Source organism: Sceloporus occidentalis, unplaced genomic scaffold (genome assembly GCF_023333645.1).
Source record: "Sceloporus occidentalis isolate IW3139 unplaced genomic scaffold, rSceOcc1.0.p SCAF_222, whole genome shotgun sequence".
NCBI classification, from domain to species: Eukaryota; Metazoa; Chordata; class Lepidosauria; order Squamata; family Phrynosomatidae; genus Sceloporus; species Sceloporus occidentalis.
Window position 1 is genome coordinate 994,503 of NW_028317202.1, and position 26,716 is coordinate 1,021,218.

General features: G+C 40.8%; 1 protein-coding gene across 1 annotated transcript in view; it reads left to right on the top strand.

Moving 5' to 3' along the window:
• LOC149276992 (neuron navigator 1-like) overlaps positions 1 to 22,092 on the top strand; it is a 61,915-nt gene extending 39,823 nt beyond the window's left edge. The window contains exons 11-29 of the mRNA XM_089503177.1: positions 237 to 289; positions 509 to 532; positions 653 to 730; positions 6,671 to 6,754; positions 6,877 to 6,988; positions 7,192 to 7,313; positions 7,436 to 7,614; positions 7,847 to 8,009; positions 8,350 to 8,506; positions 8,849 to 8,943; positions 9,086 to 9,181; positions 10,352 to 10,517; positions 10,929 to 11,164; positions 17,646 to 17,800; positions 19,434 to 19,505; positions 20,572 to 20,768; positions 21,116 to 21,234; positions 21,580 to 21,777; positions 21,997 to 22,092. Coding sequence (XP_089359303.1) covers positions 237 to 289; positions 509 to 532; positions 653 to 730; positions 6,671 to 6,754; positions 6,877 to 6,988; positions 7,192 to 7,313; positions 7,436 to 7,614; positions 7,847 to 8,009; positions 8,350 to 8,506; positions 8,849 to 8,943; positions 9,086 to 9,181; positions 10,352 to 10,517; positions 10,929 to 11,164; positions 17,646 to 17,800; positions 19,434 to 19,505; positions 20,572 to 20,768; positions 21,116 to 21,234; positions 21,580 to 21,777; positions 21,997 to 22,092 — 2,402 coding nt within the window. The remainder of the gene's footprint in view (positions 1 to 236; positions 290 to 508; positions 533 to 652; positions 731 to 6,670; positions 6,755 to 6,876; positions 6,989 to 7,191; positions 7,314 to 7,435; positions 7,615 to 7,846; positions 8,010 to 8,349; positions 8,507 to 8,848; positions 8,944 to 9,085; positions 9,182 to 10,351; positions 10,518 to 10,928; positions 11,165 to 17,645; positions 17,801 to 19,433; positions 19,506 to 20,571; positions 20,769 to 21,115; positions 21,235 to 21,579; positions 21,778 to 21,996) is intronic.
• Positions 22,093 to 26,716: the final 4,624 nt, after the last annotated feature.

Sequence of the window (26,716 nt, forward strand, 5' to 3'; positions counted from 1 at the left end):
TTGCAACGTGGCTGCTTCTGATTATTTTTTCCTGACATTCATTTGGATGGTGTTTTTGCTTTGTGGTGTATTTCTAAGCTTTTGGTACAGCTACCAAACCTCTCCCCTTTTTTAATAATCTGGTTTTATTTTGCATTGTCTTCAAATCATTGCATTCCATAAAAGTTCTCTTTTCCAGCTAATTAATACTCGGTCTCGAGTGCAAGTCTTTATCGAGCTCTTTGTTTGTTTTGCAGTTCATGGGTCCGTCCTGTCTCTTGCATCGAGTGCATCGTCAACATATTCCTCTGTAAGAACCAATTATTTGGCGGGAAGGCTAGCATGTCTGTTTCATGTGCTGCATATATAATGTCTTTATGTAGCAGTGAGATTAGTGAAACTGTGCTCTTGTATATATACTATGAAATTATTCTGTTAAAAAAAAAAAAAAAAAAGGCAACCACTTAAGCTGCTTTCTCTGTAACCCCATTTTTTCTCTTTCTCTGGCATGCTACATTTTGTGTCTCAGGCTGAGGAGAGGATGCAGTCTGAGGTACTTTGCTCTCCTTTTTTTTGCCTCTGTGTAAGGATGTTTCGTTGATCCGGCCCTTTTCTGAATTTGTAGTTATGACTAAACAGTCCAATGTCTTTTTTTTTTTTTGTTTCCACACAGCAAATTCGTAAATTACGCCGTGAACTTGAGTCCTCCCAGGAGAAGGTAGCAGCTCTGACTTCGCAGTTATCAGCCAACGTGAGTGTGCGTAAATGATCAAACTCTTAAAACCCTACTTTAATAAAAGTTTTATGAATTGTATTAAGCAAAGTGGCATTGTGGCCTGATGTCTAGAACGTTTTATTTAGGCCGTGTTGTTGGATTTATCAATGTTTGGTAACACCGGCGCATTGAAAGAAATGTGTTTTCTTTCTTTTTTTTCAATTCTGCTTGCTACTACTCCTCACTGCTGCACTGGTTACTTGCAAAAAGCAGTTGTAAAGTGGTGCAATCAGTAGGAACATTTCATTGGTTGGCATGGCAACTGCCTTGTTCTTTAAGTAGCACCAAATATCTCTCCATGATATTTTCCAATTTTTATATTATGGGATCCATGCGAGAGAGGCCAGGGACATAGGCAGAACGCATAACATGACTCTTCCTTCAAAGTGGTGCTATAATCTCTATTTTAAATATCCAAACTTGGTTCCTTTGTTGCTTTGGTGCAATTTCCTGTTTTTATTCATGTCTATGGTGACTGAATGTCTTAGTACTGTTAAGAATATGCCAGTGATACATAGATACAGTGCTGTGCTAAATACAGTATTTGCCCCTTCCCGATTTCGTCTATTTTTGCATATTTGTCACAATTAAATGTTCCAGTTCATCAAACTAATAGAAATATTAGACAAAAATTTGAAAACATAATTGCCCCCTTAGTACTAAATCAACCCTTTAATCAATCAATTAGTTCAATTTCACCAGACACACCCAGGATTGACTACTGCCGGTCCTGATGAATCTAAACATCAATGAAATAGAACCTGTCTAGCAAAGTGAAGTTAGCTAAAAGATCTCAAAAAGCAGTATGGGATGCAGTAATCCAAAGAAATTCAAGTACAGATGAGAAATATTGACAAATATATGTCTGGAAAGGGTTGCAAAGCTATATCTAAGACTCTGGGAATCCTGCAAACTACTGTGAGAGCCATTCTCTACGAACTGAGAAAACTTGGGACGTTGGTGAGCATTCCCAGCAGTGGCCAGCCTACCACAATTCCAAGAGCACATTGAGTACTCTTCCAGGAGGCCACAAAAGAACCCAGACTAATATGTAAAGAACTGCAGGCCCCACTCGCCTCAATTAAGGTCTCAGTTCATGATTCCACAATAAGAAAGACTGCAAAATGGCATCCATGGGAGAGTTGCATGGCATAAACCCCTACTGACCAAAAGCAACACAAAGGCTTGTCTTAGATTTGCCAAGAACATCTCGATAACACCCAAGACTTTTACCATAATATTATGTGAACTGTTGAGTCAGAAGTGGAACTTTTGTTGAAGACATGGGTTACAGTTTACATCCGGTGTAAAGCGAACACAGCATTCCACAATAAGAACATCATACCAACACGGTGGTAGTATGACGGTCCAGGGGTTGTTTTGCTGTTATGATTGCTGGAACCATGAATTCTACTCTCTGCCAGAAAATCATGAATGAGAATGTCCAGCCATCAGTTGACCTAAAGCTCAAGCACAGTTAGGTTTTGCAGCAGGACAATAATCTGAAGCCCACAAACATGTCCACCTCTGGATGGCTCAAAAGAAACAAAATTATGTTTTGGCACGGCCTAGTTAAAGTTCTGACCTGAATTTGATTGTGATGCTGTGGGATGACCTTTAACCCCTTCAATCCCAGGGGTTTTTGGTACCTCAAAGCCCAGAGCAATTTTGCCGTTTTTGCGGTATGTCGGTTTAGCGATTATTCTCTTTTCCTGTGAATAGCTTACCCATGTAAACTATATATTGTTTTTTCAAGGAGAGATAGAGCTTTCGTTTGATACCATAGTTGGATGATTAGCTGAAAATTTAGAATGAGAAATTAAGTAAAAACTAGCGAAGATTGGAAAAATAAACTAATTTTTATTTACATTTTCCCTCTGAATCCTCACAAAATTAGGTAAAGTGATGGAAAATCCCCTCCAAGTTTATCAATTCAGGTGTCCTGATTTCAGAAATACCTAATTTATATAGATTTTCCGGACTTTCCCAGCACCAGGGAGCATACATAGGTGTACAATTTTGTATAATTTTTATGCCTATGGCTTAACAGGTTTGGGGGTTGTGAACGGGGGCAGGAGGGTTATACTGGCTAGATGTTATGCTAGGGCAATGAGATGTAAGGTTTATTAAGAATGTTTTTTATTTTATTTTTTTGTATTTTTTATGTATTTTTTTTTTACACAGTAATGGTTAGAGGTCCTCCTAGGGACCTCCTGAACATGCCAGTGATGTCACAGTGACATCACAGCTCACATTATAATTTTTTTTTTTGTATTATTTATATTATTATTTTAATGATTTTTTTAACATTTTTTAAATGGACTAACGTTTTTGTTTTTTTTTCTGCTTTTCTCTTTCAGGACGGGAGGGGGAGTGAGAGAGATGGTTTCTCATTCCCCTCCCCGCGATCCCCCTGCACCGATCACACTGTGATCTCTATGCAGGTCCTCACAGACCTGCATAGAGATCGCAGCGTCTCTGTGCCTCATCGGAGGGCAGGATATCCCCGCAGTGACGCAACCCGGAAGGGAATGCCCGATCGCGCGTTTGAAACTGCGCGATTGGGCAGTTTACGTATAACAGCTTACCGGCTTTCATGCCGGAAGCTGTTACAGGCGATCTGACAGCAGAAAGCCGGCTTCTGCTGTCAGTGGGGAGTCCAGGCTGTCAAACGTCAGCCTGGTCTCCCGTGCAGCGGCAGGGATGTGTCCCTGACGCTGCACGAAGGGCTGGACGTACCGGGATGTCCATAGGGGTTTCTTAGTGGGCGTTTTTTGGACGTCCCGGTACGTCTATAGGGGATTGAAGGGGTTAAAAAGGCAGTTCCTGCTCGAAAACCCTAAACTTCGATGTGGCAGAGTGAAAACAATTCTGCCAAGAAGAGTGGGCCAAACTTCTTCCCCAGCGATTGCCAGTTATCACAAACATTTGATTGCAGTTGTAGCCAAGGATGGCGCAAACAATTGTTAGGCTCAGGGGGGCAATTACTGTTTCACATGGGTGTAGATTTTGATACTCTTTACCTTTTGATAAATGAAATTGTAATTTAAAAGCTGCATTTTGTGTTTATTCACATTTTGTTGGAGGACCTTAAGTATTTTGTGACAAATAAGCAAAAATAAAAGAAATTACAAAAGGGGCAAGAACTTTTTCACAGCACTCTATACTCCATTACTGGTATGGTACACAGCGGGCTGCATGCATAGCCTCCCACAATGCGTAGTAGGAATAGAAAATCTTTCCCTCGTGGTTGACACACTGCTGGCACCCAAATGATCTATGCCCCATGTACAAACTTCTCTTCCTCAGACTTTTAAAGATACTACTTGTTCAAAGTAAAAGGTCTGTAACTACATCTGAAAACTTTTTTGTACCTTTGCAATACATTGCAGGACTGTTGTTACTTGATGCTAGAGAGTACGAAAACATGCAGATTCTGCAGAATTCTTGAATGCGTTTGCAAATGAGTAAACAAAATCAACATTTATATCATATAAAGTCCCTTTAAGACATTGTTAAATTTCACTCTGTGAGAGTCATTTTTCTACACGTTCCTATATTGGATTTGTAGTAGTGAATATACCCGTATATGTGATGAAACAACCAGTAGAACTTGATTTTTGGTAACAGAAGAAAAACGAGTCATTTATAAAACCGGTTTGTTCACCAAAACAGGTGGGTAAAAAGACTGGAGAGCACTTTGGAACATGAAATTGATTAGGTAATACTAGCTATACCACGTTTAGACTGATCTCGGTTTCCATTTTGTAAGCATTTAAACCGCATTACATTTGATTGAAAAACAAAATGCCCTTTTCAGTTAAAAGAAGGAGGTTTTTGTGCTGGAAAACATGGTGTGGTGCTCTTTAGTCCATGCTTTTCATGGACTAAATCCGTTGCTTGCTACATCAAATGTTGCCTTTCCTAGCTTTGGACACTAAGACGTGCTGTAAGTGATGCTAGAGTATTGTTCCAAATAAACAATCACCATTAATATTTTTGCAACAATTGGTGGCTTGTGTAGGGATGCTTGGCACCATTTGCAACACGTGTGACACAATCCTGTGCTATATTCTGATATGTTTTATATGCTTGTTGCTTGCAACCACAGGACAAAATCATGGTGGGAGTTCCCCTTTAAGGTGCCATTAGTATTAGTATAGGGCACCCTACACACAGGGTTGACAAGTTACCCAGTTGGTACATGACCCAACAGTAGAAGTATGGCAGGTGACACACACGGTGTGACTTGCGCTGAAGATAAAGATCCAAAGTAAGGAGGGCGGGAGGAAGAACTGGAAGAGGGGGAGCAGAGAGTGAGTGTGTGTATGTCTATGTGGAATAGTAAGGTGTTAATATGAATATGTGTGTGATTGTATGGTACTACCATGTGTGTTGGTGTCTTAGCTATAGTCTGAGCATGTGGGTGTTGGCATGGGTGTGTGCATCAGCATATGGTGAGTGTCAAGGATGAGCCTAGGGTTACTGGAGCCTGGGAGAGTGTGTGTGTATTTGTAAGTGTATGGTTAGAGCAACTAAGATCTGTGTAGGGGGTATAGAGCACTATATGGACAAAATTTATTCTGATGCCTGACCATTACACCAACAGAGACTTTTATGACATATATTCTAAATACATAGACGTTAAAATAAAGCTATAACCGCTTCTGCTTTTCTGGGAAGGGTTTCTATAAGATTTTGGAGTGTTTCTGTGGGAATTTTGCCTATTTATCCAGTAGCACGTTTGTGAGATCATGCCAGTCAAGTTCTTTTACACCTAACTCATCCAACCATGTCTCTATGGACCTTGCTGGAATAGAAAAGGGCCTTCCCTAAGCTGTTCCGACAAAGCTGGAAGCATACAATTGTCAAACAAAATATCTTTGTATGCTGTAGCATTAACATTACCCATTACTGAAAGTGGCCTAGCCCAAACCCTGAATAAAACAGAGTATTAGCCTTCATCCAGCAAAGTTTGCAGCAGGCACTATGCATTCCATTAGGTAGCGTTCTCTTGGCATCCGCCAAACCCAGATTCGTCCATCAGACCAGAACATTTCCACTGCTCCAGAGTCCAGCGGTGGTGTGCTTTACATGGTGCACATGGTGATCTTCAACTTGTGCGCAGCTGCTCAGCCATGGAAGCCCATTTCATGAAGCTCCACACAGTGCTTATGCTAATGTTGCTTCCGAAGGCAGTTTGGAACTCGTTAGTGAGTGATGCTACAGATGATAGCACTTACAGATAGTAGCACTTGCAGTGGACTGGGGTGGATCTAGCAGGACAGAAATTTCATAAACTCACTTGTGGCAAAGGTGGCATCCTATGACACTGCCATGTTTAAAGTCACTGAGCTCTTTAGTATGACCTATTCTGCCAATGTTTGTATATGAAGATGGCCCTGCAGGGTGATGATTACAGAAATGATAAAGTCTTTGTCATTCTATATAGCATAGTCCTTTATGGATATATTATGTCTATGAAGAGGAGTTTTTATTTGTGTTTATAGTGTAAATAACAAGTCCTATGGGTGCTGTGACAGGATTGAGGTCTAGATGACCGTAACAACATTTCCATTGTGAATTGTGGAAGCAATTTTAACTTATTGTAAAGTAACACGATTTTAAGATTTCTTGTCTTCTGACAAACAGACTGTTTGCATTAAAAATTGTGTGTTTTTAGGGTATGGGTGAAATTGTGTGAGGCTTCATGGATATGCATTTCCCATTTAAATTAGCTGTACATTTTAAACTTGTTGTTACACTCATTGTATTACTCTGTTCAACCAATTTATTTTTGAGGCTCATCCCTTGACATGCAGTAGTAAAGTGCTCCGCTTTTGCTGTATGTGTGTAATTACAACGCCACCTTGAGGATCATCATCCCAATTACCTTATGTGTTTCTTTTGGCACAGGCAAATCTAGTGGCAGCGTTTGAACAGTCCTTGGTGAACATGACGTCTAGATTACGGCACTTGGCAGATACTGCACAAGAAAAGGTACGTGACTGGGGAGAGTGAGGTTGCTAAAGGTTATATTCATTGTAGTCTACCCTGGCTCTTAACTAGTAGTAATCTCAGACGCCTTTGTGTGACCTTGCGTTTCATGCTCTATATTTTAGGACACTGAACTTCTGGATTTGAGGGAGACAATCGAATTACTAAAGTCTAAGAACTCAGAGGCTCAAGCTGTCATTCATGGGGCCTTGAATCCACCTGATGTTGCACCACGGGGTATGTTAATACCCAGCTACTACTGTTTACTTTGTTTTTCATGCTATCCCAATTTGCATTCACTACAAATGAACCATTTTACTTGTATTCCTGGCTACATCTCTCATTTGATTGCTTATCCTCCTGAGCATTTCCATAAATAATGGTATGTGCAAGCCTTTATTTGCGTGTGCTCAGCCATTCTGGTTTCTATGCTATTACAGAGTTGCGCATCAGACGTCAGAATTCATCAGACAGCATATGCAGCCTAAACAGCATTTCTAGTCATTGTAGTGCCGGCAGCGTCAAGGACAGCGAGAGTAAGAAGAAGAAAAAGAAGAGTTGGGTAAGTTGGCTCCTGTGAAGCATGGCAAATATTGTCCACTGTGGAACAGCTAAATCAGCATATATATACTACTCTGTTTATTAACTGCCTTTAAATGTTTGTCTCCTTTGTTAACAAAACAGTTGCGCAGTTCCTTTAACAAGGCATTCAATATGAAGAAAGGACCCAAGTCCACTTCTTCCTACGCTGATATTGAGGAAATGGCTACCCCTGATTCCTCTGCACCAACTTCCCCCAAGCAACAACATGGACCCACAGGACCACCCTCCCCCTCCCTGCACTCTTCCCCCTCCTCGTCTGTGTGAGTTTTTTTTTTTCCATTCTTGTATTTCCTATTTCGAATCACTTGAATGATATCAGCGCACTATATATTTAATTCGTACCAGTAAGATATATTTAATGATTCTTAATATATATATATTAGTATTCTTAATATACATACAGTACATGTGGTTATGTGACATGTCTAATCTTTCAATTAACATGACCATAAATAACATGTTGATATGATAAGAGTATTTGTGCCTCTTTAGAATATTTGAAGCACAGGAGGGAGAAGAGCCAGAGAAAAGGGAAGTGTCGGAACTGCGCTCAGAATTGTGGGAGAAGGAAATGAAGCTAACAGATATTCGTTTGGAAGCTTTAAATTCTGCACATCAGTTGGAGCAGCTGCGGGAGACCATGCACAATATGCAGGTAACCAGAAACGATACACTTATCCAAATAGCAATGTACATATTTTATGCTAGGATGCAGATAGATGGATTCACTTTTCGGCAGAGGTGGTGCAGTCTAGTACTACTACTAAGATTTCCTGGTAGAGATACAGTGGTTCTGGGCAGGGAATGATATTACAGATTTGAGGTATTTAAATGGAGGTTGATCATACTTTCTCATGTTTTACGTTTATTTGACCTCCTATGAAACATCTCACTTTTGATTTTTCACTGTTTTGCACTTTTTTTGTATTACTCACTGTTTTGCACATGGTATTATTCTGTGCTTCTATGTCTCGCTTTTATTCCTTACGTTTCAGTTGGAAGTAGATCTTCTAAAGGCAGAAAATGACCGGCTTAAAGTGGTTCCACCATCCTCATTACCTGCAAGCACTCCTTCCTCCTGCGCCTCCCCTCGACGTTCCTTGGCTTTAACTCTCACGCAGTCCTTGGGGATCCCTGCATCAGCAGACTCAGGTAGCAATTTGATGTTGCTCAGCATTTATACCCCATTGTGTTCGCGCGGCAAATGCTTCTGAATCAGAGTTCCCTGCTGTTGTTCCAGAACTGCAAAATGTTCCGCAAATACAAAATTGTCATGGGAATAAAAGGAAAAGAGGTCTAACTTTATTGCAGATGCAGACACTACTGGTTAAAGCAGAAGACATCATAAGCATAAAGATCAGTTATTCAGCATTTTCAATCTGCTCTATAATAGCAATGAAGGCAAAAACATGTTTGTTGAGAAATCTATAATTCGTTCATTACATGTATAATATAATACAATACATACATATAATAAAACAATTTCTTTTGCAGACCTCTCACCCATGGATGGAGTAAATGGCTCTCTGCAGAGAGAGGTCACGCTGCGTACAGTTATAAGAGTGCCCCCTCAGCATATCATAAAAGGGGTGAGTTAACTTTTTTTTCCCTTCACATTCTAGGAGTTTGAACTGTAAAATGATGCTATGTTAGGCTTACTGCAGACTTCCTAATAGAGAGGTCAAACTGGACTGGCATTAGCCTTACCTATATATATATATATGTCTGCAGGACCTGAAGCAACAAGAGTTCCTACTGGGTTACGTGAAAATAAGCAACAAGGCGGACTGGCAAACTTTGGATGAAGCAGTATGCCAAACATTTCAGGTACAAATATCCTGTTTTCAATATAATGATTTCTCTTCTTTATTATTACCATATTTGCTCGATTATAAGACAAGGTTTTTTCCAGAGCAAATGCTCAGAAAAATACCCCTCGTCTTATAATCGGGGTCATCTTATAATCAGACCTCAACTAGGTCTAACTATGAGACTTAAGATCCAGATCCCCCGCAGTGATGCAGGGGACCTGGATCCTCCTGTCTCTCCCGCCCCCCCAGACCCTCCCCGGCTGTCAGAGATCAGAGTTCCCCGTGATCTCTGACAGCCGGGGAGGGTCTGTGCGATGGACGCAGACAACCCCCGCTGCTAACCGCAGCTCCTCCCGGCTGCAGCGGAAGTTGTGTACGCGAATCGCGTAGAGCTCTACACGCTGCCCGGACTACGCACCGGGGACTCAGAAGCTCCAGTAAGTTTGGGGGAGGGAGTGTTAAATGGGGGGCATAAGGCATTTCTGGAGGCAGAGTGCTCTGTGAAATGCCTTTTAACCCCCTTAATGCCACTCTGCCTCCAGAAATGCCTTTTAACCTTCTATACGCCACTCTGCCTCCTGAAATGCCTTATACCTCCCTATATGCCGCTCTGCCCCATAATATGCATTTTAACCCCCTAAATGCCAGAGTGGCATATAGGGGTAAAAGGCAACTCTGGAGGCAGAGTGGCACATAGGGGGTTAAAAGGCATATCATGGGGCACAGTGACATATGATGGATTTAAGGCATTTCTGGGGCAGAGTGGCAAGCCAGGGAGCAGATGTGCATAACTGGGGGGGGCAGGTTGAAAAAAGAAGGAAATAAAAACAAAATATTTTTCTCAATCATAGCTTTTATTTAAAAAAAAAAATTGTTCACATAGTTTACATGAATTAACATTTACTGGTAAAACTTTTTTCCTACAGGGTCGTCTTATATTCAGGCTTTTTCTTATTTTCATAAATTAATATTCAGATTTCGGGGTCGTCTTATAATCGAGCAAATACAGTATTCTACTCTAACCCTTTATATTCACGCCTTCTGTATCCCCTCAAACCTTCACATATTTCAGTTTTTGTATTCTTTCTGATTTTTAGACCCCCTATTTGAATTGTGTTCCTTAGTGTTTTTATTTTCCCATACTGTTTCACTTCTTTGACAGTATTTTGTACGTCTTCTTGTCTAGGATTATGTCAGTCAGGTGGATCCAGGCTCTACGTTGGGACTAAGCAGAGAGTCTGTGAGTGGATACAGTCTAGGGCATGTAAAAAGAATGTTGGATGCAGAGATCCCTGAAGCTACACCGTCCTGGAACATCCGCAGCGGCACAAATATTATCTTGCAGCTCAAAGGTAGGAACGGTGATTAGTAGAATTGCTAGCAGTCCTTTTGGCCAGAGATTTCAGTAAATGCTTTTTCAGTAAAAATCACTTTCAGCAATGTCAGACACTGGTGTCTTTGTAGGGACACATTACCTGTAGCTGGGTAGTAGACTCTATACAACACAGGGTGAAGGCACTTATAAAGTGGTTTATAAGGATCAAGGCTCCCTTATCTTCCAAGATAAGATAAGAGCCAGTGCTTTAGTAGTATGCAACAGTTCTTTATTATACTTTCCCAAAGATCACTATATGTCAGAAACGCAATGCCTTTAGCAAGTCTTGTGGGGTTTACATGCTCCATGTTGGAAAGAAGTGTAACTTTTTATTTTTGTGGCTTTTACCCGCCAGACTTACAGTATATTTCTTTTTAACCTCTCCTAGGTCTGAAAGAGAGATGTGTTGATCTTCTGGTGTTCGAGTCTCTTATTCCGAAGCCTATGTTGCAGCATTATGTCAGCTTGCTCCTGAAACACCGCCGGCTGCTGCTCTCTGGTCCCAGTGGTACCGGAAAGAGTTTTCTGGCGCACCGACTTGCTGAGTATCTTGTGGAGAGATCCGGCCGGGAGGTCAGTGAAGGCATTGTTACTGCCTTCAACATGCACCAGCAGAGTTGCAAGGTCAGTGAGTCCTTCTTGGTATTGTTTGATAAATCAAGAGAGTTGCAGAATTCTTATACATCTGAACAAATATATGACGTTACATCATGTAAACACATTTATTAACCCTTAATAACAACAGCATTTCTACACTTGTGGACAATTGCATCTTCAAAATTTCTGCTGTGTGTGCCCACACAAAATATATTATATAATAATAAATATATATTTTCAGGAGAAGAAGGGCTTTATTTTAAAACTGCATTTATCTATATAATTAATCATGAAGAAAAGTAAAACCTGGGGGGGGGGGGGAATTGTAAATTGTACACATTGTACTGCAAGTCTGAGGAAAAAAAACCCCAAAATATCTTTATATACCTGTCCTGATTTTGGCTACACCTCATATGCCTAGGATTTTAATTTATTTTGGCTATAGTTATAGCACTGATATAAAAGGGACACTTAGTTTTCAAAAAACATTTTCACATTTGGTACCTCAGAACAGCTACATGAAATGTATGTTTCTACAAAAAAAACAAAAGGGTATAGCACTATGCTCAATTTGACATATTCAGTCTGTCCTTTTCCAGACCAATTTCATCTAAGGGTAGCGGTAAAAGAGAGTTTTCACTTCCACTTTGCATACTGCTTTGGATTTGTTGCCCAGGATATATATAGCAACATTCCCCGAGTACAGCGATGCCCCGCATGCATAGGTTTGGGATGCTTTGGGAAAGCTATGAGCCCAAACTGGAATATGTGCATTTAAAAAAAAAAGAAAAATTGTAGTAGAGAGGCATTATTTTTAATAGCATTTTTGGGTGTTTTTGTTTACTTTTTACAAACGTTTTAAAATATAATTTTGCTATTTTTTTTTTGCACAGCTCTGTAGAAGAGCACAGTGCACCATAACTAGAGATCCCACATGGGATCTTTTCACGGAAAAGCCCTGCTGATGTCATCCTTCAGCAATGCTAGACTTTTGTGGTAATCAGTGGCGTCGCTACAGGGGGGCAATTGCCCCTAGGATAGATCCATATCTGCTATGCTATGTTTCCATACATTATTTATGTGTACCTGCAAATACAGGGTTTGTATGTCTTGTTCAGTTGATTAATACCTGCAGTGCTGTTTCAATGTATTTATTTGATCTATACCTGCGATGCTATGTTTCATATATTATTGTATACCTGCAAATACAGGATTTGTATGTCTGATTCTGTTTATTTGATATATACCTTCAGTGCTGAGATCACAAGTGAATTTAAATTGATCTATACATGCAAAGCTGGGTTTGTGTGTTAATGTGTTGATCTATACCTGCTATCGGCAGCAGGGTCTAATATTTATATATATATATATATATATATATATCTATATCGTCAGCAGGGACTAATATTAATATATATCGGCAACTGGGGCTAATATTAATATATATGGGCAGCAGGGGCTAATATTAATATATATGGGCAGCAGGGGCTAATATATATATATATATATATCAGCAGCAGGATCTAATATTAGGCCCTGAAATCATTTAGTGCAAAAGTTAAGGTATTGTGTTTAAAGGATTTCAAGGATTAGTCGTACTAAATTGTGGCTTCAGGCTTCCCATGTTGAATGATCAAGTATTGTATTGTCCAATAACAAAAGTATCATTCCATAGCACATTACTTTTGGCAATATATATATATATATATATGTATGTATGTATGTGTAATATATATATATATATATATATATTAGGGCTGCAACAACTAATCGATAAAATCGATAATAATCGATAATGAAATTCGTTGCCAACGAATTTCATTATCGATTAGTTGAATCGATTATTATCGATTATAAAATGAGGGTTTTTTCAGAGCAAACGCTCTGAAAAATACCCCTCATTATATAATCCGTTTAGTGACTCACAGCAGCAGCTCCTACTTACCAGCCCCTCCCTGTAATCACTGTGACAACTGGCCCCGCCCCTTCCTTCTCCCAGAAGGCCAGAACCACATGGCTGTGACACTCATCTAACTGTAAGTATAAAATTAATATTTGGGCTACTGAAAGTTAGGGGAGGTGGGGGTTAATTTAGGGGCAGTTATGGTTAATGGGGTGTTTAGGGTTAATTTAGGGGCAGTTATGGTTAATGGGGTGTTTAGGGGCAGCTATGGTTAATGGGGTGTTTAGGGTTAATTTAGGAGCAGCTGTGGTTAATGGGGTGTTTGGGGTTAATTTGAGGCAGTTGTGGTTAATGGTATGTTTAGGGTTAATTTAGGGGCTGTTGTGGTTGACAGGGTCTTTAGGGTTAATTTAGGGGATGCTGTGGTTAATGGGGTGTTTAGGGTTAATTTAGGGTAGTTGTTTTGATGGGGTATTTAGAGTTAATTTAGGGGTAGTTATGGTTAATGGGGTGTTTAGGGTTAATTTAATGATGAGGACTGAGGGTTAATTTAATAAAGTTAACTTAAGGTGCAGTTAGAGATAAAGGGGGGCCAAACTAAGGGGAATCTAAATCCTGGGGGCAGTGAAGATTAACCCAGTCAGTGTGATGCGAACGAGTCTGTGACTCTATGAGGGGACTATGAGATATCTGGGGGGTATAAGGCATATCAGGGGAGGACGGAGTGACATATCTGGGGGTATAAGGCATATACATTAAATAAGGCACATGTGGGGAGGGCAGTGTGGCATGTCTGGGGAGGACGGAGTGGTGTATAAGGCATATCTGGGGCCACAGTGGCATATCTGGGGGTAGACTGGAGTGGCATATGTGGGGAGGGCAGCGTGGCATGTCTGGGAGGCAGTGTGGCATGTCTGGGGAGGATGGAGTGGTGTATCAGGGGGTATAAGGCGTATCAGGCACAGTGGCATATGTGGGGGTGGAGTGGCATATGTGGGAGGCAGCGTGGAGTGGCATATGTGGGAGGCAGCGTGGAGTGGCATATGTGGGAGGCAGAGTGGAGTGGCATATGTGGGAGGCAGCGTGGAATGGTATATGTGGGAGGCAGCGTGGAGTGGTATATGTGGGAGGCAGCGTGGAGTGGTATGTGTGGGGGGCAGCGTGGAATGGTATATGTGGGAGGCAGAGTGGAGTGGCATATGTGGGAGGCAGCGTGGAATGGTATATGTGGGAGGCAGCGTGGAGTGGTATATGTGGGAGGCAGCGTGGAATGGCATATGTGGGAGGCAGCGTGGAGTGGCATATGTGGGAGGCAGCGTGGAATGGTAAATGTGGGAGGCACAGTGGAGTGGCATATGTGGGAGGCAGCGTGGAGTGGTATATGTGGGAGGCAGCGTGGAATGGTATATGTGGGAGGCAGCGTGGAGTGGCATATGTGGGAGGCAGCGTGGAGTGGCATATGTGGGAGGCAGCGTGGAGTGGCATATGTGGGAGGCAGCGTGGAATGGTATATGTGGGAGGCAGCGTGGAGTGGTATATGTGGGAGGCAGCGTGGAATGGTATATGTGGGAGGCAGCTTGGAGTGGTATATGTGGGAGGCAGCGTGGAGTGGTATGTGTGGGGGGCAGCGTGGAATGGTATATGTGGGAGGCAGAGTGGAGTGGCATATGTGGGAGGCAGCGTGGAATGGTATATGTGGGAGGCAGCGTGGAGTGGTATATGTGGGAGGCAGCGTGGAATGGCATATGTGGGAGGCAGCGTGGAGTGGCATATGTGGGAGGCAGCGTGGAATGGTAAATGTGGGAGGCAGAGTGGAGTGGCATATGTGGGAGGCAGCGTGGAGTGGCATATGTGGGAGGCAGCGTGGAATGGTATATGTGGGAGGCAGCGTGGAGTGGTATATGTGGGAGGCAGCGTGGAATGGTATATGTGGGAGGCAGCGTGGAATGGTATATGTGGGAGGCAGCGTGGAGTGGTATATGTGGGAGGCAGCGTGGAGTGGCATATGTGGGAGGCAGCGTGGAGTGGCATATGTGGGAGGCAGCGTGGAATGGTAAATGTGGGAGGCACAGTGGAGTGGCATATGTGGGAGGCAGCGTGGAGTGGTATATGTGGGAGGCAGCGTGGAATGGTATATGTGGGAGGCAGCGTGGAGTGGCATATGTGGGAGGCAGCGTGGAGTGGCATATGTGGGAGGCAGCGTGGAGTGGCATATGTGGGAGGCAGCGTGGAGTGGTATATGTGGGAGGCAGCGTGGGAGGCAGCGTGGAATGGTATATGTGGGAGGCAGCTTGGAGTGGTATATGTGGGAGGCAGCGTGGAGTGGTATGTGTGGGGGGCAGCGTGGAATGGTATATGTGGGAGGCAGAGTGGAGTGGCATATGTGGGAGGCAGCGTGGAGTGGTATATGTGGGAGGCAGCGTGGAGTGGTATATGTGGGAGGCAGCGTGGAATGGCATATGTGGGAGGCAGCGTGGAGTGGCATATGTGGGAGGCAGCGTGGAATGGTAAATGTGGGAGGCAGAGTGGAGTGGCATATGTGGGAGGCAGCGTGGAGTGGCATATGTGGGAGGCAGCGTGGAATGGTATATGTGGGAGGCAGCGTGGAGTGGTATATGTGGGAGGCAGCGTGGAATGGTATATGTGGGAGGCAGCGTGGAATGGTATATGTGGGAGGCAGCGTGGAGTGGTATATGTGGGAGGCAGCGTGGAGTGGCATATGTGGGAGGCAGCGTGGAGTGGCATATGTGGGAGGCAGCGTGGCAAGCCTGGGCTCAAATGTGCATAAATTGGGGGGGGGCTGGTTGGGAAATAAAGACAAGAAATTTATTTTATCAAAGTTTTTTTTTTATTCTGCTGTTTGTATTTAATATAATTTGTTTATTAAATTATTTTAAATAAATGAAAAATTTACATTCATTTTTTTTATCCGATTAATCGAAAAAATAATCAGCCAACTAATCGATTATGAAAATAATCGTTAGTTGCAGCCCTAATATATATATATATATAATATAGTGTGTGTTTGTGTTTTCAGTGGTATGATTTAATGGTGGAAATTATTAATGCCCCCTAGTTTGACTGTGGTATCTTGTGTGCCCCCCCTATATATTGTTTCTAGAGTCGCCACTGGTGGTAATATGTGCATTATCTGACACGATAAGCACAGAAGACCGCCCTGTCTGGAAGTCTTGTGAGATTACATGTAGATGTAATACTTTAAGTATGGAAACTTTGTGTTATCAGTGAACTAGATCATGGAATTCCAGGGCAACGAGTGCTGCTGATCAGACAGTAACTGACCAGCAACCTAACTGAACAGATAAGCATATAAAAAATAAAATCTGATTTGCTGTGATTGACGCATGGACTAGGAAAACAAGAAAAGAAAACTCTATGTGCATGTTGCCAACTGTTCTGATCCTAGCTATCTTACCATACCATATGCTCTGCCATATAAAGTGATCTCTCTATCTGTTAGGGCTGCAACTTACGATTATTTTCATAATCGATTAGTTGGACGATTTATTTTTTTGATCAGATAAAAAAAAAAAATATGCAAAATTTTCGCTTATTTAATTGATCTAATGTAATGAACAAACTGGGTGTTAAAAACAAATACCAGAATGAAAAACTTAAAATTTACATTAACATGTTATTAACCCTTTTATCTCTATCAAAATGGCATTTCTCTTGCTTTCTTATTTTACTGACATAATAAAAGCTATATTTTACAAGAACCCAAACACAATATTTCTCAAACTAGGTTTTAATACCTAAAAAAGTTTTAGTAGTAAATATTCACATGTAAACTATATTTTCATATTTAATAAAAACTATAATTGAGAAAAATGCATTTTTTGTTTTTATTTCCTTTTATTTGCCAACCTGCCACCCAGATATGCCTTATACATCCTATATGCCACTGTGCCCCCCTGAATATGCCTTATATCCGCGATATGTCACTCTGCCCCCCTTATATTCCTTATACCTCCATGATACTCCACTCTGCCGGTGCACCTCTGCTGCTGGCCGTCACTTTCGCTAGAGCTTCTATGACTGTGCACCGGAAGGTCATGTGACGCCGGTGCGCCATCATAGAAGCCCCAGGGGAAGTGAAGAGCAGTAGCGGAGGTTGTCTGCGCGCATCGTGCAGCCTGTGGGCGTCTGCTTCCGCCGGTGCTTCTATGATGGAGCACCGGAAGGTCATGGTGGCGCTCAGTCATAGAAGCCCCAGCGGAAGTTGAGGGCAGAGGTGGAGGCTGTCTGCGCGCATCACACAGACGTCAACCGGCAGCCAGAGAAGAAGATCCATGTTCTCTGCAGCGCTGCGGAGGATCTGGATCTTAGTGTTCTAAATTGACCTCTGTTTGAGGTCAGATTATAAAACGATGGTTATTTTTCATAGCATTTTTTGTGACAAAGTGGTAACATTTTCCAAATGTTATCAAAGTTAATATTACTCTGAAACCTTACTAGTTGCATACCCTTTTTACTTTTTGACTAATTCTCTGTAGTGGTTGAATTACTAAAGCACAAGCATAATACAAGAGTGTAATTGTTCTGACAATTTGAATAATGTGATTTGTCCCATGACACTCACAGGATCTGCAGTTGTACCTCTCCAACTTGGCTAACCAGATTGACAGAGAGACTGGGCCATGTGATGTCCCTTTAGTCATCTTATTGGACGATGTGACCGAAGCCGGAGCCATTAGCGAGCTGGTGAATGGGGCCCTGACGTGCAAGTACCACAAGTGGTGAGACATATAGCATCATTTATATACTATGTTTTTCTATCGAGAAATAAGTAAGCCTTCTCCAAATTCCACACCCCTCTATCGAGTGCAGTAATGCTCGGTTTTTCCAAGCAATATTTTATTTTTCCGCTCTCTGATGCCCTCCATTCACTTGAATGAGTGTTTTGTTTTTGTTTTTTTCTTCACTCAAAATTATTGCTTGGTCACATTAACGATGGTTGCTGTCCACCTCCTTGCATGTCCTTCAGACATCCATCAGGTGCAATGGCATGTTTGCCTGTTTATTAATTAAGTGTGGATGACCAATTCTTATTTATTTATACATTGGAAAATAACTTGGTAATATTTAGCTGCGCAACATTTTTGAGTGAACGTTTCAGTAATTTTTTAGCAATTGATGTAAAATGGAACGGTGTTGCACTTAGATCCCCATTAACAAATCTATAAGCGTTGAGAGATGGAACTAAACATTTTGTGATGGACTAAGATTGTGCAGCCAAGTTCAGAACCTTCTAGGATGACACTTCAGTTTCTTTAAGTTTGCCAGCCTAGTCGTATTACCATTGTTTTTATGTATATTATATGAAGAAGAAGCAAAATGGATTGGGTTAGAGGAAAGGGAAAACAGGGGTGGAAAGGAGAAACTGAAATTAGATGTGCTTGGAAACATGTAGGCTCCACCCGGCACCCACTTGGCGCACCTCTGTGGCCGTAATCCTTATTTCTTAGTTTTGGGGTATGACTCTGTGTGCTTGCGCAGTTTTTCTTAAAAAGGTTCTGTTCCACGTAGATGTTTCCTTCCTAAGGTTTCTAAATACTAAAATTATTATGTAGTTCTCCTGTTTTAAACTAACGTACCCTTTTCTGCAGTTTCTTGTTCAGTGGCTCCTCTTCTTTTTGTTCCCTTTTCACTGCTCTGCATCGACTCCCTGTGACTTCTGACATCACATGCTTCATGCTTAAAGGTTTTCTAGTGTGAGAGGGACTGGTAATGTTGTATGATCAGACTGCTGTGATCGAATACATAAAGGAGGACTTTTGAAGAATGACAGGGCTATTACTAAGCAAATTTGGTATCTTTCAATGCAGGTTTTAAGTGATCAAGATCTTTGAGGAGAAAAATAAAATGGCACTCTAGGTGAAATAGCACCCTTTAAGGACACATGGGGCTGGGTACAGCGGGCTATGGAAGCTGTGCTGGCTAGGCACAGTCTTCCATAGTGTATATGGGCTGGTTGGGGAGATCTCCACTGTAACTGGCCTTTTGAGCAGTTTTCACAACAGAGAGAATGTCCCTTTGCAGCCTAGTGGCCCTAGGTCAGAGTACATCACTGGGGCCAAATGAAAAGCCCTGTTAAATAATATTTACCTTTTTATAACATTAAAACACTATTATGTCTGTGTATTTCATTTTATGAAAACATTTTATTTTGTTCACAATAGACACAAATTAAAATTCACTTACAATGCTTTGTGCACTATAAACTGGTGAAAAACATTCTTCATAGTCTAAACAGTGTAATCTTGCTTTCAATGCCATGCAAACATATTATGGAAAATAGGTGAACTTTTTCCATATGAAATGTGATGCAGCAGTGTTTGCAATTAAAGTATATTTATCTCTCTCTTGCAGCCCTTATATCATTGGGACAACAAATCAGCCAGTGAAGATGACACCAAATCATGGACTACACTTAAGCTTCAGGTAATGTGCCTTTAGGAAAACATATATGTCCTACACTATATGACCAAAAGTATGGGACACCTGACCATCACACCTATATGAGCTTGTTGGGCAAAAGATCAAGTCCCCCTTTTCTGCCCATAGTTTTGGAGCTATTGCAGCTTCCAATTTTGGGAATTTGTGCCCATTTAGCTAAAAGAAGACATTGGACATTCCTCCCATAGGTGTTTGGGGTGGGCTTTGTGCGGACCCTCCACACCAAACTAGGGCAACCTTTGTTATGTACCTTGCATTGTTTTACAGGGCGCAGTCTTGCTGTGTTTACAGGAAAGGACCTTCCCCCAAAGTTGAAAGTATACAATTGTCTAAAATGACTTTTAATGCTTTATCATTGACATTACCTTTCGCTGGAACTAAGGGGCACTTGCCCAGAAAAACAGCGTCTTGCCATTATCTCTCTTCCACCAAACTTTAAAGTAGGCATTATGCATTCTGATATGTAGAATTCTCCTTCCATCAGACTTCCAGATAGTAATACATTATTCATCACCCCAGAGGTCAATAGCTTTGTGCTTTACACCACTCCAGAAAGTGCTTGGCATTGCGCATAGTAATCTTTCTTGCAGCTGCTTGGCCGAGGAAAACTATTTCATAAAGCTCACAATGCACGGTTCTTGTACTCGTGCTGCTTCTACAGACCGTATAGAACTGTAGTTAAGTGATGCTAAGTGCGACCCATTCTACTGCCAATGTTTGTCTATGGAGATGGCTGGCCATGTGCTCAATATTATACACCTGTTACCAATGGTTACAGCTGAAACACTTTAACTCAATGATTAGAAGGGGTGTCCTCATACTTTTGGCCATTTAGTATATTAGTATTAGTGTGTTATCTCGTTACTGCCGCATTTACTGTTGGTATACGTTTGCTCCAAAACATTTCTTAATTCCCTTGGGCAATGCTATCCACCTTTCTAACAGACAGGACTACCCTGATGAGTAGAAATCATGCATGCAGTACAGTAGAGCTGACGTGTTTTTAAACTGGTGGATGGTATTTTTATCTTTTTTTTTCTTCTGTCCACAGGATGCTCACCTTTTCTAACAACGTAGAACCAGCTAATGGGTTCCTGGGCAGGTATCTACGACGGAAGCTGTTAGAGTCTGAAGGCAGCATTGGAACTGGACATGGAGAGCTACTGCGGATATTGGACTGGGTTCCAAGACTTTGGTACCATCTACACACTTTCCTAGAGAAGCACAGCACCCCTGACTTTCTTATAGGTTTGCAAAACTTCATATAGTGTTTGTGTGTGTGTGTGTGTGTGTGTGTGTGTATATATATATATATATATATATATATATATATATATATATATATATATATATATATATATATATATATATATATATATATATATATATAGTTAATTGTATGAAACACACTGTAAATTACTGTTGTGAAGTGCATGTGTAAATGATTGTGTTGCCCACTACACCGTTTTACACCAGATACGTTTTGTGACCTTAAGTCGTGAAACAAATACATAGAAACAAAATTTTATTTTAAACATGTATCTCACATCTTTTAAAATGTCTTAATAATTAAGATGAAACTGCTCTTTATTTAGGCCCCTGCTTTTTTTTGTCCTGTCCAATTGGTATTGAGGATTTTCGTGTTTGGTTTATTGATCTTTGGAACAACTCAATCATCCCCTACCTACAAGAGGGATCCAAAGATGGAATTAAGGTAACTAACTCTCTATACCCTGCTAACTGTGTTACAATTTTACTGTACGTGTATGTGTAAAGATTACATTTAAGTAAAGGTGCCTCTCCAGAGCTGCAGACCACCACCCCATCTGTTGTGTGATTTCCATGCCAGCTTCCCTGGCAGGAAATCATTCCTAGGTGATCTCTATGTATCTAGCAGAGAGAGAGGAGATATGATAGAAATTTAAGTACATAAAGGGATATAACTTTTATTTAATAATAAGGTAGAAGTAACAATAGCAATGATATGTTGGTCAAGTGACTGTTTTCATTTCATACTTAATATTACATTAATACTGTATGTTCCTTTCCATTTTTGCAGGTCCATGGACACAAGGCTTCATGGGAGGATCCTGTCGAGTGGGTTAGGGACACACTTCCATGGCCCCTGGCGCAGCAAGACCAATCCAAGTTATTACATCTACCACAGCCCAGTATAGGGACCCACTTATCAGTGTCACCTCCCCGAGAGCACAGTGTGAAGGACTCTCCTCCGTCATCCTTGGAAAATGATCCACTGGTATGGTTTACAATGTTGTTGTCTCTTACTGGGTTTTTTCAGTGAATAGTGAAAGTAGCCTTGCTACTAAATGAATGTGGAACTGTACTATCTAGCGAATATTGCATGATCTGAGTGTGTGATAGTGATGGACAGGTTTGGACTGAAAACTTGGGGCTTGGTGGTAGGTTAATATGAATGCTACCCTCAGCTGAAATTGTCTGTGAATTTGTTCCTCAGATGGCGATGCTTTTAAAACTTCAAGAAGCTGCAAACTTTATTGAGTCACCAGACAGAGAGACCATGTGCGACAGTGACCTTACTTCTACAATTTGAAAATTGCTGAGCCTGGAATTCTATCACCCTACAAATTGAACTACCTTGCACACGTCCTTCTCATTTTCCCCTTGTAGATATTGACTCTTTAGTCCTACAGAGCAAGGTGGTTGGCCCTGCTGCTCTTATGCGTTGGACAGAGGATAGTTATCATCATGAATACTCCTAACTCACGCCAATCTAATTAGAGAGTGGTAGAGGAAGCATGAAACAGACAGACTTTTTTTTTTTAAGATTGTAGAATTTCAGAATGAAGAATCCACTATAATTCTCACCTTCAACCGATCTCTGGCTACCTGTAATCTCATCCTGGTGTGGCCTCTTTGGCAAGGCTACAATGGGAGGATGCTTCAGAACTTGGTGAACAATTGTGTGTTGTTGAAAAAGCGAGCGGTTTAATTCCTGAGACTGTTAGTAATATAATCGTACTTCCTAAACAGGTATTGCTTGAATGCCACTACAGGTTTCTCCACAGTATTGAAGCTATAGGTTGGAAGGAAATAGGACACCCCACCGTGTGTGCATCATTTTTTTTTTCTCTCATCCAAATGCCTTTTTGGGGTGAGGTTTAATTCTGGCAAATACATTCCTTTAAGAGTCATCCAGTAAGCCCCACTCTATTCTGAGCCCATAAACACAATTCCAGTCCTGTTACCTGAGGCCTGTTCTTGACCCACTGTACGTGGTCTATACATGGGTATTGTTTTTTTGGGGGGTACTTTATGCACCATTCTTTTTTATGATTATTGTTTTAAAGCTTTGGGGGCTTATTGCCAGAGACAACAGTACTTCACTGTGGAGCTTAAAACTACAACACAGAACATTAGTAATAATATACAGAGCCAAATGACTGTTTAGGCATACTAAGTAAAGCATAGCTTTGGATCAGTATCTGTGACTGTCATTTTACTTGGGGGAGGAGTTATGAACATTGTGGTTCCTGTAAGTAAGTGGAGAAGGGGGTTGACTATATGGGTAGCAGCATTTTTGTATATATGTGTGTATTAAACCATAGTGTCCACTTCTAAATATTAGAGGTATACACCTTACTCCTGGAGCTTCTCCTTATACATCTGCAAAGTTTAGAACACATTCATTTAAATGGCCAAAGCCCCCCCCCCCTGCAATTGTGCTAATGATCTGTATGCTTTAACAAATAACATAGAATTTGACTGTAGATACGGATGAATTGGCCCACCTAGTCTCCCCAATTCTACTAGATTGCAGTGATTATGTATTATTTATGTGTTGCACTTTATAATTCTCCGCATTGCTGGTCTCTGTGGTAGAGCATAGATGAAGCACACTCCTGCGTGGGTGACATTCCTTTTTGTTCCACTTGATGCAATGTGGGGCAACACATAACCTCCTCTGGGCTATGCTAGTATATCATGGATCATTGGTGCTGAAATTTGGTGCTCCGTGTTGGGCAGGAGGGAAGGGGAGATGCCTTCAGAGCAATGCTGTGTGTGTGATGCATCAAAAATGCAGGGCAGTGTTTTGCAAGGATCTGTTCCATCCTCCAGCCTGGCAAAAAAGGGGTAACTTATCCCATGGTGCTCACTGCAGGGTCACTCTGCGTGTGAAAACGACCCGAACAGCCTGAGTGGAGCAGTAACACAATGCAGGGCATTGTACATTTTAGGTGCCTCCCTGTACTGAGTCTGAATTGTTAAGGAACTATGTGATACTCCAAGATTACAATTGGCAGTGGAGTAAGGGCATGCCTCTTACTAAGCACCTTATTCAGAATTCAGTTTAATGCTATCCTTCTTTAGAAACCCTTCTTACTTTTGGACATACATCATCACAAAGTAATTCATCTTGGCACGATAAACACAGCTACCATGTTGGACAAAAGCTGTAGTGTTTAATCAGTTGGTTCATGTATTTTGGTTTTTTTCTGTTCACAAATCGCACATGGACCATTTGTGTAATAACATAGACCATATTATTGTCCTCTGTTATGGCTGTGATGTTTCAAATATAAAATAGGGTGCCATTTTTAAAAATAGTGTCTCATTACAAAACCATTCTTTGTGCCATTGCTACTTTTCACGCAGGCAGAAACCTCTCTCTATACCTTTTTGTGTCCTTAGTTTCTGCCTCAGCTTGTTTGGTTTTTTTTTATGATTCTTTTTTTAATCAATTTTATGAGATCCAGGAGCAAAAAAAAATAAATAAAAAATCACAATGCTGACAGATGGCAGGGAGTAACAGGACTGCACCTGACCTTCCACTTATGCAAATCTCCTTCCCTGCAGACACACCAGTCAGTTGGGGAGAACAGATTAAAATCTGAGCAGAATTCAGCAAAACTGAAATTCCAAGAGACCTGCTGCTATAAGCAATGCTTTATGTGAGGGTTCTAAAGAGAATAAAGGTAACTTTTCTAGCGAGTGGACCTTGTGACTCTTCCCAATATTGACCATGTAACATCATATTGCAGTTCTCTTCTAGTGACTAATTGCTGAAATGGGTATGGAATATTTAGGATGTTTTAAGGAATTTTGTAATTTCAAGCATATATCGCTGGTGTGGAATATTTTAACCCCTTAAGGACAATGGGCGGTCCCTAAACCCATTGAAAACAATGCATTTTGAGTTATTTGTCATTGAGGGGTTAACACTATCATTTACTGTGTGTTTTCAAAAGAGCAATAAGTTGAATTTGAAGAAGCGGCTATTTTGGGCAGAGAGAGAAATGACCCCGCTATTTAAATAGTTAGCAGAGCACTCACAATTTTAGCCAGCAATAAACCCGGTACATTTCAAAACATGCGGAGATTAAATTACTCGAAGTTAAATTAAATTAGTAGGAAAAAAAAAACATTTTGCTGAACCTACTCAGAATTATTTTTTTTCTCCCCAGGTTAAAAAATAAATAAATAAAAAAATTGATGTTGCTGCAGGAGAATTTTAAACCTTTCAATGCCAAATTATAGGGTTTCCTGTCCTTTGGGCATTGGAGATTTAAATATGGTGCTGTACATACAACCACTTTTAGAACAACAGCGGCCTTAACTGGGGGGGTGGCCTCCTCCATATCATCCCCCTCCCTGCTTCTGCGCAGTCGCATCCATTTTGGTCATTTTTTTGTGATCCTCTTCCCGGGTCTCTGATGTCTGTATGTCAGGGTTTGGGTGGGGGGGGGCGGTTGGGATATTTGGTGAGATGTAGCACGTTGGCATTTTTTAGATGTATTTATAAAGTTGTACCGTTGAAAACGTTTTTGTTTTTTTTGTTCTTTTTTTGGGGGTAGTGAGGCTAAATGTATGTATCTTTAAGGAATGGAAACTACACTATATATATATATATATATATATATATATATATATATATATATATATATATAATGTAGGAAAAGTTAAATGGAAATCGATCATTTGGGAATATGAAAAACTGTAACAAAGAGCAAAATGTGCTTATGAAAATCTGAATCAATACATTACAACCGATGAATGGTCCATTGTGATAAAACCACTTTTAAAACATTTTTGTACTTAATTCCTAAAGATGCTGTTTCATATTGTACACATAAACCGTGGCACGTAGCCATGTCTACAAATATTTCAAGATTCCTGCGACAAAACATAACTGGACAGAGCAATGACCAGTACTGGGCTATTGGAAAGTTAATTCATATTAAAGAATTGGCTGCATTGTAATGAGTAACTAAATTCAGTTATTCAGTTTCTGCACGTAACTGCACTGTAATCCCTTTTTTTATTTAGAGATTTCCACCTGATTCCATAGTGCTATTACTATAATAACATTAAAACACATTAAGACATATGGTTACAGAAGGTGGTAGTCAAGCACCTGAGTGGAGGTGTCATACGTAAAAATGTACAAAATAACAGAATGTGTGCTCTTAAACAGACCGTCCTACTCAAGACTAGAGAACTTGAGAAGTTAAAATATATATGTAAATATTATGGAGCTTTGGCATGTTTTAGGTTATTGATCCATCCTAAATTATTGGCAAAGTCGGCTGTTGAATGTATCGTTTTATTTCAAGACTTTGGTTTTAAATCTAATTCGACCACACTTACAATATGTAATATAAAAATTAAACTGTATTTACATGTCTCCTGAGGTTAGGGAATGTTTTATGACTGGCAAGTTTAACAGAACTTTGCCTCTGAACAAGCTTAAGCCCAACAAAAACGCACTGGGTGATATGGGATTCCTATAATGTAAAGAGCATGCCTTAAAAAAAAAAAAAAAAAAGCCAGTAAGATCTCTTGAATGGATAACCGTTGCCGGATTATTCATTAGATACATTAGGCATGTGCATAAGAGTGGGGGGGGGATCCCATGATTTTAATGTATAATCCGGATGTTGAGGGTGTATGGTGGCAGTAGCCATCCATGGTTAGTGTAGGGAGATATAATGTGACCCTACAGTACTATTGTGACAGATGTCTGAAAGGTAAGTGTAAGTCAAGTAGTGTGGCTCAGGCCCTTAATGAGATGCTTTGCATGCCATCTTGTTTTAGGTTTCCCTACATAAAACGCATTCTGCGCTTTTTATTTTTCCCTATAAAAGTTACGTGCATAAGTATAAAATAATACAGGTCATGTTATTTTGTAATTATATACATATACAGTGCCCTCCACT